Source organism: Quercus suber, unplaced genomic scaffold (genome assembly GCF_002906115.3).
Source record: "Quercus suber isolate HL8 unplaced genomic scaffold, Cork oak 2.0 scaffold_14, whole genome shotgun sequence".
Lineage (NCBI taxonomy): Eukaryota > Viridiplantae > Streptophyta > Magnoliopsida > Fagales > Fagaceae > Quercus > Quercus suber.
In genome coordinates, this window is record NW_027069479.1 from 1333640 (window position 1) to 1349337 (window position 15698).

At 32.1% G+C, this 15698-nt stretch overlaps 2 protein-coding genes across 2 annotated transcripts; one reads left to right on the plus strand and one right to left on the minus strand.

Annotated features, from left to right (window-relative positions):
* Nucleotides 1-675, plus strand: LOC111999215 (pathogenesis-related protein 1A). The gene has a single exon (XM_024031336.2). It carries the CDS (start codon nt 1-3, stop codon nt 673-675), a length of 675 nt encoding a protein of 224 aa, XP_023887104.1.
* A 1906-nt stretch (nt 676-2581) lies between these two features.
* LOC136070593 (protein ALUMINUM SENSITIVE 3) lies at nt 2582-6108 on the minus strand. The gene is made up of 3 exons (XM_065780724.1): nt 5522-6108; nt 4077-4322; nt 2582-3283 (listed from the first exon to the last, which is right to left on the minus strand). Exons 1-3 carry the CDS (start codon nt 5753-5755, stop codon nt 2969-2971), a joined length of 795 nt encoding a protein of 264 aa, XP_065636796.1. The 5' UTR covers nt 5756-6108; the 3' UTR covers nt 2582-2968.
* Between the last annotated feature and the right edge of the window lie 9590 nt (nt 6109-15698).

The window sequence follows — 15698 nt, forward strand, 5'->3', positions numbered from 1 at the left end:
ATGGGGCAAGTTCAAATCTTCCTCGCTATAATTCTCTCAATTCTCCTCCTCATTCTTGGCGTCTCGGCGCAACAACAAATAGGAAATACCCAACAAATTGATTCCATTGCAGCGAACAAGGAACTCCGTGTGCATGGCTCTGCTGAAAATATTCATTCAATAACAAAGCACCACGACAATGGCAATGACCATCATGCAAGGAAGAAAAAACACCACTCGTTTTCGAAGCAATTTCTCAGTGCCCACAACAAGATAAGGAAGATGTATGATGAGCCTCCATTGAAGTGGAACAAGAAACTTGCCCGCTATGCTCGCCGCTGGGCCGTGAAGCGTGCCTTTGATTGCAGGATGGTCCATTCGTACGGTCCTTACGGCGAAAACCTTTTCTGGGCTAAGCATGATCACTGGACACCATCTGAGGCGGTGAAATCGTGGGTGGAAGAGAAAAAGTACTATGATCCATGGAAAAAAGCGTGCGCTCAAGGACATATGTGTGGACATTACACACAGGTTGTGTGGAGAGAGACAAAGCGTCTGGGGTGTGCACGCATCAAATGTAAGAATGGAGGTTTGTATGTGATTTGCGTGTATGATCCACCAGGGAATTACGTTAACGAGAGCCCCTTTGGCAATCCTCCGAGAATTCCCGAGTTTGCACATATACCTTTTCCATGAAATTACTCATACTTTAAGCACTGCTACCCTATTGGATTCAAGGTATCCCTTGAGGAAGATTAGTGGTTTTATTTTATTTTATTGAGTTAAAAAAGGAAAGTATATGCATAGGTTGGCTGTGCATCTTATCATACGATTTGCCATTTTTTTTTTTTACTTCCATGTTGATTGAATTTTCATACGTAATGTAATATAATAACAATGCGGCAGCACAGAAATTTCTTAAGTTGAGTCTATCTAATGAGGCTTATGTGACTTTATTGTTGCTATCAAAAGAAAAAAACTATATATGTGTATATATATATATATATATGGCTAGTGTGACTTGTTTATTTATACGAAATTTCATATGTTCTTGTGTAAAATCCAAGTTTTGTGCCTTTTTTGGCCCACCTTTTTCTCTCTCTCATTTACTAAACTGTTGATTATTGAATTTAGTAAGATTCCTTAAGCGAGAGGAATTTTGACCATGATGAGATTTAATGGTCGGTTTGTGTCATGTTTTACAAATATTCTCTTCTTTCTACTATTGATGTGCTTACTGCTTAAGAGTTATGATTGATGTAGGTTGAGGTTTGAGTTAGAGTAACATAGCAGTCTTGAATTTTTTATTTTTTCCACAAACTTGCTTAGGTAACAAGTTGTGATTTGTGAATTATTATTTCCATATACGGAAACTCCGTCATTGATGTCATTTCAATAGTTTATGGCATCAAAGAATCACAATATGTCATTTCAATAGTTTATGAAAAAATTGAAAATTTTTGTTCTTAGAGTTTCTTGAAAGCATGAAGGTTGTATTAGAAATTGAGTAAAAATCTTCAAGGTTAGGGCGGGTTACGCCTGTACGTAAGGTCCAGGTTGAATCTAGGTGTGCATATGCTTATCCAGGTTAAATAAACCGATGACATGTAGTTGTCTAGGTTGGATACAGGTATCTCATTTGGTTGTCCAGGTTGAATCAGGGGGGAAAGTAATTAGTGGTTCCACCAATCACTATTTAGTCTTGTTTTAGTGTCATTTGATATAGAGGGTATGATTGTGAAGGCAACTGGGGAAAGAGAAAATAATAAAATCTTTTTAGAAGTTTCATCCGTGATAGATTATCTGATTATAATTCTCTGCCCATTGACTGACGCTTCATGTGGCCCAACAACCATTGTAGCATCAACTGTGTACCATTAATTACCACTTGAAATCTTTGCCTCTTTGGTAAGATGGCCTTATGTTGAGAATGAAGTAATAGAAAGTTAGAAACAGAACAAGATTCCAAATACCATGTTAGAGATTTAATTGAGTCAGTTCACTACCCCAATTATTCAATTAAAGTGGGAAAATGCCAAAGAATTTCCAAGAGTTTGTCTGCTCTTTTTTCCCCTTTGTAGATAATGGAATCAACCAAAAAGCATAATTGAAATAGAAAGATGGCCTTTCGGTCCAGGCGTACAGCTCTAGGTTGTTCACCTCTCTCTTTTTGCAATAGAAAATGCATCTCACCTATACCAAAACAATAGGTATGAAAGGATTAATGTCGGGTCCACGAAGAAAAAAATATTGCTTTACCCATTCAAAGCAATTTACGTGAAAGGATGGTTTATGACTTTTTTTTTTTTTTTTTTTTTTTGAGAAGGAAACTGAATGATTTTATTAATGTAAATCAACTACATCCAACTGTAAAATCGAAAAATTATGCGAGACATCTTCCATTCAAAACAATCTGCAATGCCCAGCTGTATTATAATTTTTTTTTTCTTCTTAGATCAGTGTGTGTATATATATATATATTAGATACGATAGAATTTCAAGTATCCACTCCATAATACTAAGACGCCACCATCCACTCCAAAATACTAAACACAAGTCGGTAATGCTAAATCGAATAATTCTAACTTAACATTTTAAAAAATAAAAAGGCAAGTTTGACATTAAATTTTTTATTTCACCAAAACGAATAAGACTTTCAGCATGCCACTCAGCACTAGGGGAGCCAACCTTTATACAATTTTGGCATATTTTTGTACATATATACCCTGAAGTTTTTTAGGGTATCTTCTTGGGAATAAATTCTCCTCATTTAGGAGAGGGGGATGGGGATTTTAGCCTAGGAAAAAGGCTAATTTCTCATCTAAACATTCTCGAGTGGAAAATTAACCATCACAAAAACCGATACATTTATACATATAACCGAGTAGAGAGGCCTCAGATGTGGAAGCTGCTTCTCCCACAACTCATGCATCAGCTCCATTTTTGGTTAACCGGGGCTGAGCATTGGGAGCAAAACTACATGCGAAACTCATTCGGCAGTGAAGACCTTTGTTTCTAACTGGAAAGTTTTGGTGAAGAAGGAAGGCCAGCACAGGTAAGTAGACATGATGCTGCTAACTGTTGATGCACCTACAAGCATGTTCATTACCACGATCTGTAGCTGAATGGCTTCCAGAGGGGAAGCTCCTCCCATTATAAGTCCAGTCATTGCACCAGGAAGTGAGATAAGACCAACAGTTTTGGCATTGTCCAACACTGGAGACAGTGCAATAACCAGAGCCCTTTTCACTTGCTGAAGTGTTGCTTGACGCGGAGTTGCACCAAGAGCCAACGCAGTCTCCACCTGCAAACGAAAACAATAAATTTAATCATATGGATGATGTAGCAAAAAAGTTTTAGACTTTTGAAGTATTCAACTTTGTAAATTACTCCAACTTGAGTAGTAAACAAAAATTTATTAGTGAGAATATCATTTTATAAAAGATGATGGCAAAAACAACATAGGCATATTTGTTCTCATTCAAAGATTTGTATGAAATAATCATGATCCACTTACAATGATGACTATGAATAATAAAATATTATTTACAGCTCATTGGGAATTCTTGATATATTACTAGGTATTCCAAAAGTTTAATAAGTTAGGAAATTGTGAATTTTTTACTCTCTCCTTCTTGTGCACACAAACTCTTATTAATAAGTGGGACTCAACATTTGGGATTGTCAACTTTTAAAAAAGAAATAGGGCGGAGACAGGTTCAAACTCTTAATTACCTACTTTATACTATAATAAAGGGTGGGTTTGTATAAGATCTAGCTCACGAAACAGCATTTTGGGTTTAAAATAAATGTTTGTTAAAAAAATTTATTAAAAAAAAAAAAAAGGAAGAAGAAGACTATGAGAAGTTGTTGCGAAACAAGTGTTTTGGGTTTTAAAAACGTGCTTTTAGGCTGCCAAATCGCCTGACCAAACAGACTCAAATTCTTCATTTCTTAACCGCTTAAACTCCTAAGATAAGTGATTGTTTAACAAATCTGAATGAAAAAATCATGTGATATACATTTGGAGCCTCACACAACAACAACAACAACAACAGAAATCTTTAATCCAGTAATGTTTGTTGCATTGGACATACCAGGTTCATTTGTGTTCTGATGTCATCTCTGAGTCTCTTCATGGTTACCCCAGTCACTGTCATTGCATTCCCAACCATCATACCAGCAACAGGGATAATGTATCGTGGAGTGAAAGGAAATACATTCAGAACAAGCAGCAGGAACATGGTCACTGCAGTTCCAGCCAGGATGGAAGCTCCTGCAACATACTTCCCTCGAGGGACATGTTTAGCCCGTTGACCAGCCGTATAACCCGCAACAGAGACCTGCAGGGGAACAATGTTTTAGCATCAATCACAAAGACTTATGAGTAGGTCAAACCAGTACTCAGACCAGTTATGGCAATACAGAAAGTAACAATGGAAATCCTTCTCTTACATTATATTTATCTATTACAGTTTTTGTTAGTAGTATACTTACTAGTATCAATCAATTTTACAAGTATAACAAGAAATAAATTGTATTCAATAAAGTTTGCCCCTTTATGAAATAGTTGAATTAAAATTTTGCTGCCTCCCTAGAATTTGATCTGCCATTCTGATTGCATTTGTCTATATTCTCTTCTTGTCTGTCCAGGCAACTGTAATTCATTGGGATTCAATTATCAGGATACTTGGCAGTATTATTTATACAAGGGAGTCTTGGGGGAAAAATGCCAGGAAGCATGAACAATTTATTTGAGGTGTCATACATGTATTGTACCGTTCTCGTACTTTCTAGGGAAGAGCTAATAAGGGTTAATTTTTCTAAAATTATTGTCACCATTTTTCTAGAAAGCAGGTACCGGTAGGAGTATGAGTACGGGTATATGAATCAATTGGTGAACTTGTGGAAATTGTACAAAGAGCAAAAACAAAACAGAACAACCAAAAAAAAATCTGAGCTGTCCATATTCCGACAAAAACTAGGCAAAATTTCAGTAGATTTGGCTGAAAAAACCGAGGCTACGAACTTATTTATAGAAAAACCATTGAATGAAACAAATTTTGATTTGAACCAATCGCCCCTGCCAAAAATAAACTATAAGATGATTTCAGAATTAACAGAAAACCTCCTTCTAGTTCTTCGAAATAAACAAAAAAACTCTCATTTATAGATAGAAAGCAATCAATCATTCATATATATAGCGGAGATCCTTAATTCTCTAGAAAATCACACCCAAAATAACAGCTAAAGAAAGCATCAGCCAAACAGAGTCTGTTCTCTTCCAAAGAGATGGAAAATAAAAATGAAGAAAAACAATGGATAACCAAATATTTCATAATATATCAATCACAAAACAGCTGAGCCTAATGCAACTCTCTTAGCCAAATTAAACCAATACTTTTTTTTTCTATTTTTATGAAAACAAAACAGCCATAAAGTGCGATTCTTAGAACATGTTTCAATTCCTGTTCCTCAAATTTTCTCAAAAACCAAACTCAGTTTTATAAGAAAGAAAAACGTGGGGAGAAGAAAGACGAACCATGAAGAGGTAAGCCAGAATGATCCACAAACTATTTTCCCGACTGAAAATGAATTGCAGAACAAACCCAATGATAGAAAGCTGAAGAAATGCCCTGGCAATTGAATAAATCATCTCTCTTTCCAAACCCAACTTTTGCAAATAAGACAACAGCACAGCCATGACCACCACCATGGTCGCAGCCAAAGGTTTCAACATGCCCTCAAGAAAGTCCCTCATCCATTCAAAATCCATTGTCAACAACAAAAAACAAAAGCAAAAGCTTCCCAGAAGAATGTGAGTTGGCTAGTCTAGGATGACTCGGTTCAGTGCACACAGTTTAGTATTATGCGAATGGAAATGAAACAAGCTTTGTGTGTGACTGTGTGGTTGTGTTTATTTTTTGTGTTGGCTAAAACATAAGAGGTGTGTGTTGGCTTAAGAAGAGAAAGAAAGGTACCATAAGATTTAAGGTGGTTCTGAGACTGAACTATCTCGTGGAGATACTATATGAGGTATGGAAGAATTTTGTCTAGTTCAGGCGCATGAGATATTGTAACAGTAAAAATTATTTAATTATCAAAAAATATTTTTAATCTTATATATATATATATAGCTATCATGGTACAATTTAGGACTGGCACGCCATCATGATTCATGGGTTTTGCGTATGAGCTCTCCCCTATATTGACATCTATAAAGAATCTCAATCTACCGTATGAGTAAGTACATCTGATATTGCTAATTTAGTTGCAGAGAATTGGGGGGCCATTCACGTGGTCCAATTATGAGATAAAAATGGGTTTGGTGTTGAATGGTTGTAGCGTATATGTTAGTGCGGTGCATATGCACCACGTCAGGGATGATTACATTTATTTTAATTGATACACTTCATAATATCATCAATCACCTTTGATTCTAATTACTGCAATACTTTTCTATTCTCAACCCAATTTTTTTTTTTTAATATTTTTCTTTTTTGTAAGTTGGAGGCCAGGATTTAAGCTTATTTAAAAAAAAAATAAAAATAAAAGATTTCAATAATCACTCTATTATTTTAAGGTGGCAAAAATTTTTTTAAAAAATAACTCTAACTTTTTTTTTATGAATATACATATATATATATATATATATGATGATACCGAGTTCTTCTTAGCCGTGGGTTTGGTGCTGGATGAAATTAGAATTATGTTTAATTTGTTTAATGAATTACACTACTCTCATGTAAAGAGAGAAGGTAATATTGTTGCTCATAATTAAGTTAACTCGTCATGCTATTTGTGTTTCAGATGTTGTAGTGTGGATGGAGAATGTTCCACCCCTTTTGTTTCTTGTTGTTTTGGCTGACATAGCCGGTTTTACTTAATAAAATAAGCTACATTCTTCCTCAAAAAAAAAAAAAAAAATTGCCAATGAAAGTTTAGTCCAACGCGGCAACTTAGCTTTATTATTGACTGTGTAGCTAAATATTCAATTCCAATTGTGTTTTAGGTGAGTAAATTATTTTAGTTGTGGAATTGTTCAATACCTATGGTATAATAATTCTTTCTTAAAAAAAAAAAAAAAAATCTTTCTTTAAAAAGGTGGAATCTATCTATAGGACTTAGAATAGAGTATACATCATTATCCAAAAAAATAGAGTAGACATGTATGTATGCATATGAGAAAAAGTTAATTTCTCACTTCACATTGACACATTTTCTCTTCAAACGTTTCCTCTTTTTCCTTTTTATTAAGTAGTTTTAATGAGTACTGTAAAGCATCTGCTAATAAATTGTTTATTATCAAATCTTTTTGCTTCATGCCAATTTTTTACCAATTTTATAAGCATTATAGCCAATAAATTTTGCTTTTTGAGTTATACTTATTACTTTAGTACTAATATTTTTAGTATTTTTATCAAATCATACTATTTTTTTTTTTTTATGAGTTGAACCTCACAATAATTCATACTTAACACATTTTCTTATTTCTTTTTCTTTTTTACATCCCAAACAAATTTAATAACTGATGCCCCTCGAGTCAAAGTCAATAGAAACAAACAAGATTTTATATTAAACTAGTAAATGAAATTTTCCTATTGCAAAATGTGCTGCTCTAAAAAAGAGGCCATCATGATATCAGTTTTATTTCCCCAACATATATTCGAATCAGTGAAAACACGAAATCACTCAGAAAATAAAATCACAAATTAACCAGTATTATTATTTATTCTATCCTGACCGACAATATCGGTAAAATTAACCCAGATTAGCAGCTGGATTAATGATTAGTTAGTGGAAATAATAATAATAATAATAATAGGCATTTGGGAAACGAAAGTAACGGGACGTACGTACGACCGATACGAACTCAACTGCGAACTGGGGAAGGCTTCATTGCCTAAAAAGGGGGACCGAGTAGAAACCGTGTCATTTGATTTGTGTTGTTATTTTTATTCAAAGTAATATCACGGAACTGATCCTAATTCCAACGCGTTTATTTATATGTATTTATATATGTCTGTGACGTGATATGACTTGTGGGCCCGCTTATAAGGATAGTAGTACCGTACCTCTGCACTCTGCACTCTTTTAAAGTCTTTATTATGTCATCTTTCAAACTTTCTTTAAGACGCCTTTTAACTTTATCTCAATCTGGTGGTGGACATCGGACTCAGTAGTCAGTACATGTTTATGGGAGTGGAGGGGTGTTTTATGTGGGTCTGGCGCATGAGAGGCAGCTCGTTTTATGGATAGGGATGACCATTTGCACCTGTTAGGTTCACATTGGGTCGAGCAGTGTCTAGTTTATATTGGGTTGAGTTGTGAGTATTACGCTGTAAGGTCCACCTGAATATGATCTGTTTAGTACACAAGTTAAGATTTTTCAAACTTAACATGATTGATTTATTAAATAGATAATTTGACACGATACGTTTATTTTGTTTAATTAGCAGCTCATGTTAAGGTCGAAAAAAATTACTCGTTTAATAACCTATTTGATTAATCGATTATAACTGACTCAAATAACTTGTTTGGTTAATAAGTCATACTTGACCCGAATAATTTGTTATCAATTTTCATGTATTTAAAATTAAATTAGAACTTTAAATCAAGTAGTAAGCAGTGAAAATAGCTAAATATCACATTTTGGTAAAATTTATGGTAAACTAGCACTGTTTCAAAAATATTTAGTAATGTATCATTTTTTTAATACTCGAGTTCAGTGAACTCGAATTTCTAGACGAGTCGCCAGCGTGACACTGCTAATTTGAAATTTATATAACTAAAAAAGTTAATATGTTACTCGATATTGTAGAAACTGAGTACTTATTTATAGTACTCGAGCTTAACAAAGTCGAGTATCTTGTTTTTCTTTTTCTTTTTCTTTTTTTCTACTTTTTGTTTGTACAAAATTTTACTTATTTCATGATTTTCCTCTTAAGTGCTTGTGTTGGGTGCATTGCACCATGGTCCAGAACACTTTGTCTTTATTTGACTTGGTGATCAGGTATGGGTCTCACAAAATTGTTGAAATATTTGAGTTATGTGAAGTGAAAATAGTGTCCAAACGGTGGGTAGTGAAAATTATGATATTTTGAGTGATAAATGATGACTGACAAAAACTGAGTGATGAAAAAAACACTAACCAAACAAGCCCTAAATGAGCTTGTTGAAAAATTGGCAAGAAGTAAGCAAATTGAGCTTGCTGGAGGTGAAGCTTTCCAATGAGAAGAATCGAAGTCATTTTTATGTACAAAAGTCAAGAAAAGTTGGCTTGCATTTATTGTGACTTGACGTGAAGTGTGGAGGGAAGAAAAGAAGAAAAAGGTGAAAAAATAAAAGAAGGAAGAAAATAAGAAAAATGTGAAAAAATAAAAGGTGAAAAAATAAAAGAAGGAAGAAAAGAAGAAAAATGTGAAAAAATAAAAAGAAAGGTCATTCGGCTATTTGGTGGACTCATCAATCACAAGCAGTTGAAGATGAAATAATTAGAAATTTTGTATAAAACCAAAAGTAGAAAAAAAAAAAAAAAAAACAAAACAAAAAAACAAGATACTCGACTTTGGTAACCTTAAGTATTATAAAGAAGTACTCGATTTCTGTAATATCGAGTATCATATTACTTTTTTATTGGAGGAGGAAGGGAGAAACCAAAATGTAGATAAGGGGAATAAAAAAGAAGAGATTTTTTTTTTTTTTGGAGGGAACCAAACGTGAGATTAGGGGAATAAAAGATCCCAAACAAAAAAAAAAAAGAAAAAAAAAGAAGAAAGAAAAGTGAAAATGGGAGTGATTAAAGGAATATAGTGAGTTGGAGCAATTTAAATATTTGAAAACTTAAATTTGAAAATAACAGAAGAGTAATCTTATTATTTTGTAGGTAATATTTTTAGGTAATAGTTAAAAATATTTTTATTAGATTGTCCTTCAATTTTGTTTTTGCTTAAACTTAGGATGTAGAGGTATTTTTGAACCACTGAAAAGTCCATCCTAGACAAGGAAAGTCTTTTAAATAGTAGTATAGACTAAATATATGTTAGATATTTATTTAATTAATATATTAAATTAAATATAAAATATAAATGTATATATTAATAGGCTTGGTGCAACGTGTTTTTTTTTTTTTTTTTTTTTTTTAAATTTGCAAACTGCACCGCACTTGGTTTTTGCACCTCCACCATGGTTAGTAACATAGTGACAACATTTCACGGTGATTTAGATGTGATTGTGAGGTCAAAAGGGTTTTTGGTACAACCCTAAGTAGTTAGACTAGACATAACTAGGTAGCTAGGGGTTAAATCCTCGCTACACTAAAAACTGATTGGTGCCTTAATTTGATGATAAAGAACTATTATAAAAAACGAATGCCATATATTGAAATCTCTTAAAAAAAAAATTAGAATAGATCGATTTTATAAGATTAGTGGGTGAATGCATGCCCCTAGCTACCTAGTTAGGTCCAATCTAACTATTTAGGGTTGTACCAAAAAGGTTTTGGTAATCACTTTTTGCTTTATCAACATTCTAAATATAACAGTTAACTGTAAAAGACCTTTTAAAATATTTTAATATATAAAGATGATTTAAAATAAAGTTTCAAAGGTTTTTTTTTTTTTGTGGGGGGNTATCGAGTATTATATTACTTTTTTAATTTTTCAAATTTCAAGTCAGCAGTGTCATGCTGGCGACTGACCTAAGAACTCGAGTTCACTAAACTCGATTTTGTGAAACTTGAGTACTAAAAAAGTTATACATTGTTAAATATTTCTGAAACAATACTATTTTACCACAAATTTTGCCAAAATATGATATTTTGCTATTTTAACCATAAACATTCAGTTACAACCATAAATCTAGTAGTAATAATAATTATTATTTCCTTGGTTCAAAATAAAATTACTATTCCAAAATGTTTCAACCTCCACATCACCAAATTCAATAATATGTCAAAGTATCATATCAAAAAGTTATTATAAGTTAATTGGGTCAAACGGGGTCATACGTTGAACACGAACACAATCTATTTATTAAACAGGTCAGCTATATTAACTTGAATATAACTCGAATCTTTTTAGCTTCAACCTACGACATGTTTATAAACAAGTGGGTCATGTTGAGTTCGCAGATTGTGTTGGATTTTGCCACCCCTATTCCTGGTGCAACCTAGTCTAGTTTTGGTTATATTTACCATCGTATTGTAATTTGTCCAAAAGTCTTATCACACCTCACTTGATTAATTTTTACATCTATGAAAGAGTTATATTATATATCTGTTAAATATATATATATATATAAATAAATAATAAATAGCCTCATCACACACACACTAAGTGCGTGTGATGAGACTATTTTTTTTTTCTTTTTGGTTTGGTGTCAAATTGTTTATGTATTAAAGAAAATAGTAAGTATTTGTTGAGCCAAATTGAAAAAAATGCATTATTTTTTAAAAGAAAATTAATAAAAGTTCAAGCTAGAATTTTGTACCTATAGGACTATTTTCTTTTTCTCTCTCTCATGTTGGTGCTTCTATTTTAACACAAACGCATTTATGATACTTGAAAAACCAAAATGCAATATCAATTATCAAAAAAAAAAAAAAAAAAAGGAAAGGGGGATGAGAAATCCCCAGAGCACTTGGCATGAGTGAAGGATAGAAATTTAAAAAATAATAATAATAAAAAAGAAGAGATTTTTTTTTTTTTTTTGGGAGGGGGGAACCAAACGTGAGATTAGGGGAATAAAAGGAAACGGCAAAATTCCAAACAAAAAAAAAAAAAAAAAAAAAAAAAGAAGAAAGAAAAGTGAAAATGGGAGTGATTAAAGGAATATAGTGAGTTGGAGCAATTTAAATATTTGAAAACTTAAATTGGGGGGGGATACATTTTCAAAGTTGAAAGCCAAAATTTGCAATTTAATTAAAAAATATATAAATACAACAGGATTGAACTAATGAAGACCACTTTACAATAATTGTTCTTTATCATGTCATATATATGATTATAGACATAATAACATTTGGACCTATGGCCTCCATTCCATAACGACTACTATTTATCACCAAAATTAGATACTAATTAGTTTGTTTTTAGTAGTAATATTAAACTTTATCTATTGAACTAATTGAAACTAACGTTCTAAATATTATTTCAATTTTGTCTAATAAAACGGAATATTTTAGTATTTACCTATTACCATTTCAAGATGAGCACAAATATATATTATTAGTGCTATTGTACTCTTTTTTTGGGCTGAGAATTAGTGCTATTGTACTAATAACTATAATAATAACGAGCTTAAATATTCAAATAGTTAATCTAATGCACAGTTTAAACTTTAAACTTTAAAAAATACTTTTTAAAAGTGATTTGATTTGTTATGACTTAAAAAAAATAAAAAATAAAAAAAGAAAAAGAAAAAGAAAAATGGGAAAGCAAATTTGGTATTTTTGTAAATAAGCACGTATGTAATGGGGTTTATAAATCATGCACCTTCCACGAACCTTCCTCTTTATTATTTGCAAAAGTCTATCCCACGTGTTTATCTCTTCCTTGTAGCTCTACCTTTTATATTTTATTTTATTAGTTTTCTCCCACTCTACTAATTCCTACCTGACTATCTCTCCTTTGACACACCTTCTCATCTTTTTAAATCAAATCATATCCATTCCTTTTCTTCCTCAGCCGCAGAAATTTTTTGAAATTTTTTTTATCAGAATAAAATTTAGTTACAAAAATTAATTATAGTTTAAATCTATAATTTTATAGTTAAATTTTAAAAAATAAAAATAAAAATCCAAAAAATTTCAAGATGAAGCTAGAGACTACCTTTCCAATTTGCATATTAGTACGAGATTTTTCAATCACAAGGAGAGAGCATTGAAAACATTGGTCAAAAAATCATAATAAGTCATGATGATAATTGTGGAAAAAAAAGAACCTAGACTTACCGTTAGTACTTAGTAGTGGGGGCTTTGTATTGCACCAATGCATGAAGAGCCATCTATTCTAAGGTCTTGGGACGTGTTGAGATTTGACTCCACGTACTAAATGAGCACAATTCCTTCTATCTAGTCAATTTAGTCACCCTGCATAGATTGTGTTAAATTTTAATGATTGGTTTTACTAATACGGGTCCTGGATATACATTAGTATTATATAATAGTGTGTGTAACAAAATTATATAATAGTGTGTGTAACAAATATTATCCAATTGATGTTTTATTCATGTTAAATTTTAATAAAACTTATTTATGTAATTAAGTGTGTTGGATTGTGCATAATGCATATTGATGGAGTATGAAAAATAATACATTCGTTAACATTTTCCAAATAAAAATAGGTTATTTCACTTTGTTCGTTTTTTTTTTTTTTTTTTTACTTATAGAGTAATTAAAATTTATAATGGAAAAAAAAAAAATTAGACCCAAGTAAAAAAAAGGTTAGAAGATTTTTTTTTTTTTCCCTAAGTATGAGTCCATCATATTAATTCATTACACAGGTTGATTCTGTTTTTCGATTAGTTAAGTTTGACCTTTTTTGATCATCTATCGGATCAAACTTTGATGTTGTTGTATCATTCACAATCATATTAATCGCATCCCCATCTGGTGCCCCTTTCTTTATTATTTTTCTTGAGGGAAAATAACGAGAAATAAGCCAAAAAAAGAAAAAAGAAAAGAGTTGAACCTTGTTCTTATTCTTTACAATTCAGTATAATAAAGACTAGACTACAACATTTAAGGTGTCAAACCCAAGTGAACCTTTCAGGCTTTTTCTTGAAAATCTAAAAGCAACCGAGGGGGTGAATAATTGAATATTGAGAATTGAAATTCTCTGATCCCATTTCTCGAGTAGCTAGTTACCAAAATGCTGTATAAAACCAAAGTGCCCTGGTATACCCACAACCTCATTAAATTAAGTTTCAAATGCCATGTGTCGAAAGTGTCATCTAACATATACCAAAAGCAATGTTTTTTTAATCTTTATTCTGGATTTCTGATCTAGAATAGTAGATTTTATCTATGTCTTTTAGGTAACAAATGAACGAGAGACAATCTGGACCGGCCTGGACACACCTACCTTATGCACTACGTACCCAAATGACCTATAACTTTAATTTTTATAACCAAAATGGGGTTTTAATTAATGTGAGACAAACACGAATCAGGAAAAGAAACGGAAAGCATTTTCCCAGATCCATTCCAGACACTTGTCTTAATTTAGTATAAACTCTTAAAAGTCTAAAATATTAAGAACACGTTATAAAGTTGATTTACTAAATTGGATACCACAAGAATTGGTGTACCTGTCAGACCTACCAACCAGACGGTTGTAACTGCTAGAAGTTATTACCGCCCCTGATTAAGAACTTTTCTTTGTTTTTTCAATTCTTTGGAGTTTGACCCAGGTTGGCTCTCGGTTACCTTCCAAAATATTAGCAAAGAGAATCATTACCTAGCTAGGTCTTGGACTTGGGACTGATAACACATGTTTAGTGGAAATAATGTTAAAATCAGGCTGATCCGACGGAGGTCATGAATGGATTTCGAAGATTGTTTTTGTTTTTCCTAAAGCACTAGAAAATATAATTCAACCCCATACAAAAATTATACTTATTTATCCTTATAATGTTTTTTTTTTTTTTTTTTTTTTTTTTTTAGCTTTGGTAGTGAAGGGAGGTGGGAAATTGTTGGATAAATAATTTCCTCCGACTAAGGACGGAGTCAAGATTTTGAGTGAAGGGAGGCCGAGGTATGCTCAAACTCCAATGTTTAAAAAACTTATTGCAATCTAAACCCTTTGTAGCTATAGATTAACCTAAACATATGTGAATTTTTGGTCCAATATTTCTTTAGGGAACTTTCTCAAACAATTAAGCTGCACTTATCCTGTGCTACTACTTTGAGATAAATTTCCATAACCCATCAAGAACAGAGATAGAAACCCGCAAAAAGAATCAAAATTTAATTATAATATTGAAATAAGAAGTGTATTTTCAGTAAAAGAATGGAATTATTGAACAAAATTGATGTATAGATGAGTGCACGAGAAGGAATACCAATTACAGAGAAATAGTTGGAGAAGGAATACCAATTACATTGTAGTAGTACGTACTAGGAGGATCGATCTCATTAGGATTTTGTAATTTATTCAAACACTGAACCCTGGGATTTGTTGTTGTCGTTACCACCGCTTCCAAACTTTAGAGCAACAATGGTGCCATGTCTCTCTTTAACTCATACACTTTCTCTTTGACTCAAACATGTAGTTGAGTTTTTTTTTTTTTTTTTTTTTTTTTTTTTTTTTTTTTGTGTGTGTGTGTGTGTGTGTGTGTGTGTGTGGGAATTACGGATGAGATTGAGATTATAATATGATAAAATAGGTCTTAAAAAAAAATTTCTGAGGTTGATTTTGTGTTATTGTTTGAGCTTATTTTTGGATTGATTATTCAAGCAGAATATTTTGATATCAATATATTTGTGTATTTTTTTAGGATTATTGCTATATATATGATTAATGTTATTATTGTATTATTAGTAAGCCTTTTTTTAGAAGATTATTATTATTAAGCTAAATGTGAGAGAAATGTATGTAAAAGCAATTAAGTAGTTTATTACGTCCTCCGTTCCAATTTATTTGTCTTGTTTGAAAAGTTAAACTTTTTAAAGAAATATTATTTATTGTCTTGTATGCTTTATAAAAATGTATAAGTTT

Bases quoted from the DNA above. Each gene is read 5' to 3' on its own strand.
- LOC136070593 (XM_065780724.1), bottom strand. From the start codon at position 5,755: ATGGATTTTGAATGGATGAGGGACTTTCTTGAGGGCATGTTGAAACCT. The intron at 4,323-5,521 runs GTTCGTCTTTCT...GTTCCCCTGCAG, and splicing joins TTCTGGCTTACCTCTTCATG to GTCTCTGTTGCGGGTTATAC. The intron at 3,284-4,076 runs GTATGTCCAATG...TTTCGTTTGCAG, and splicing joins TCAGAACACAAATGAACCTG to GTGGAGACTGCGTTGGCTCT.
- LOC111999215 (XM_024031336.2), top strand. From the start codon at position 1: ATGGGGCAAGTTCAAATCTTCCTCGCTATAATTCTCTCAATTCTCCTC.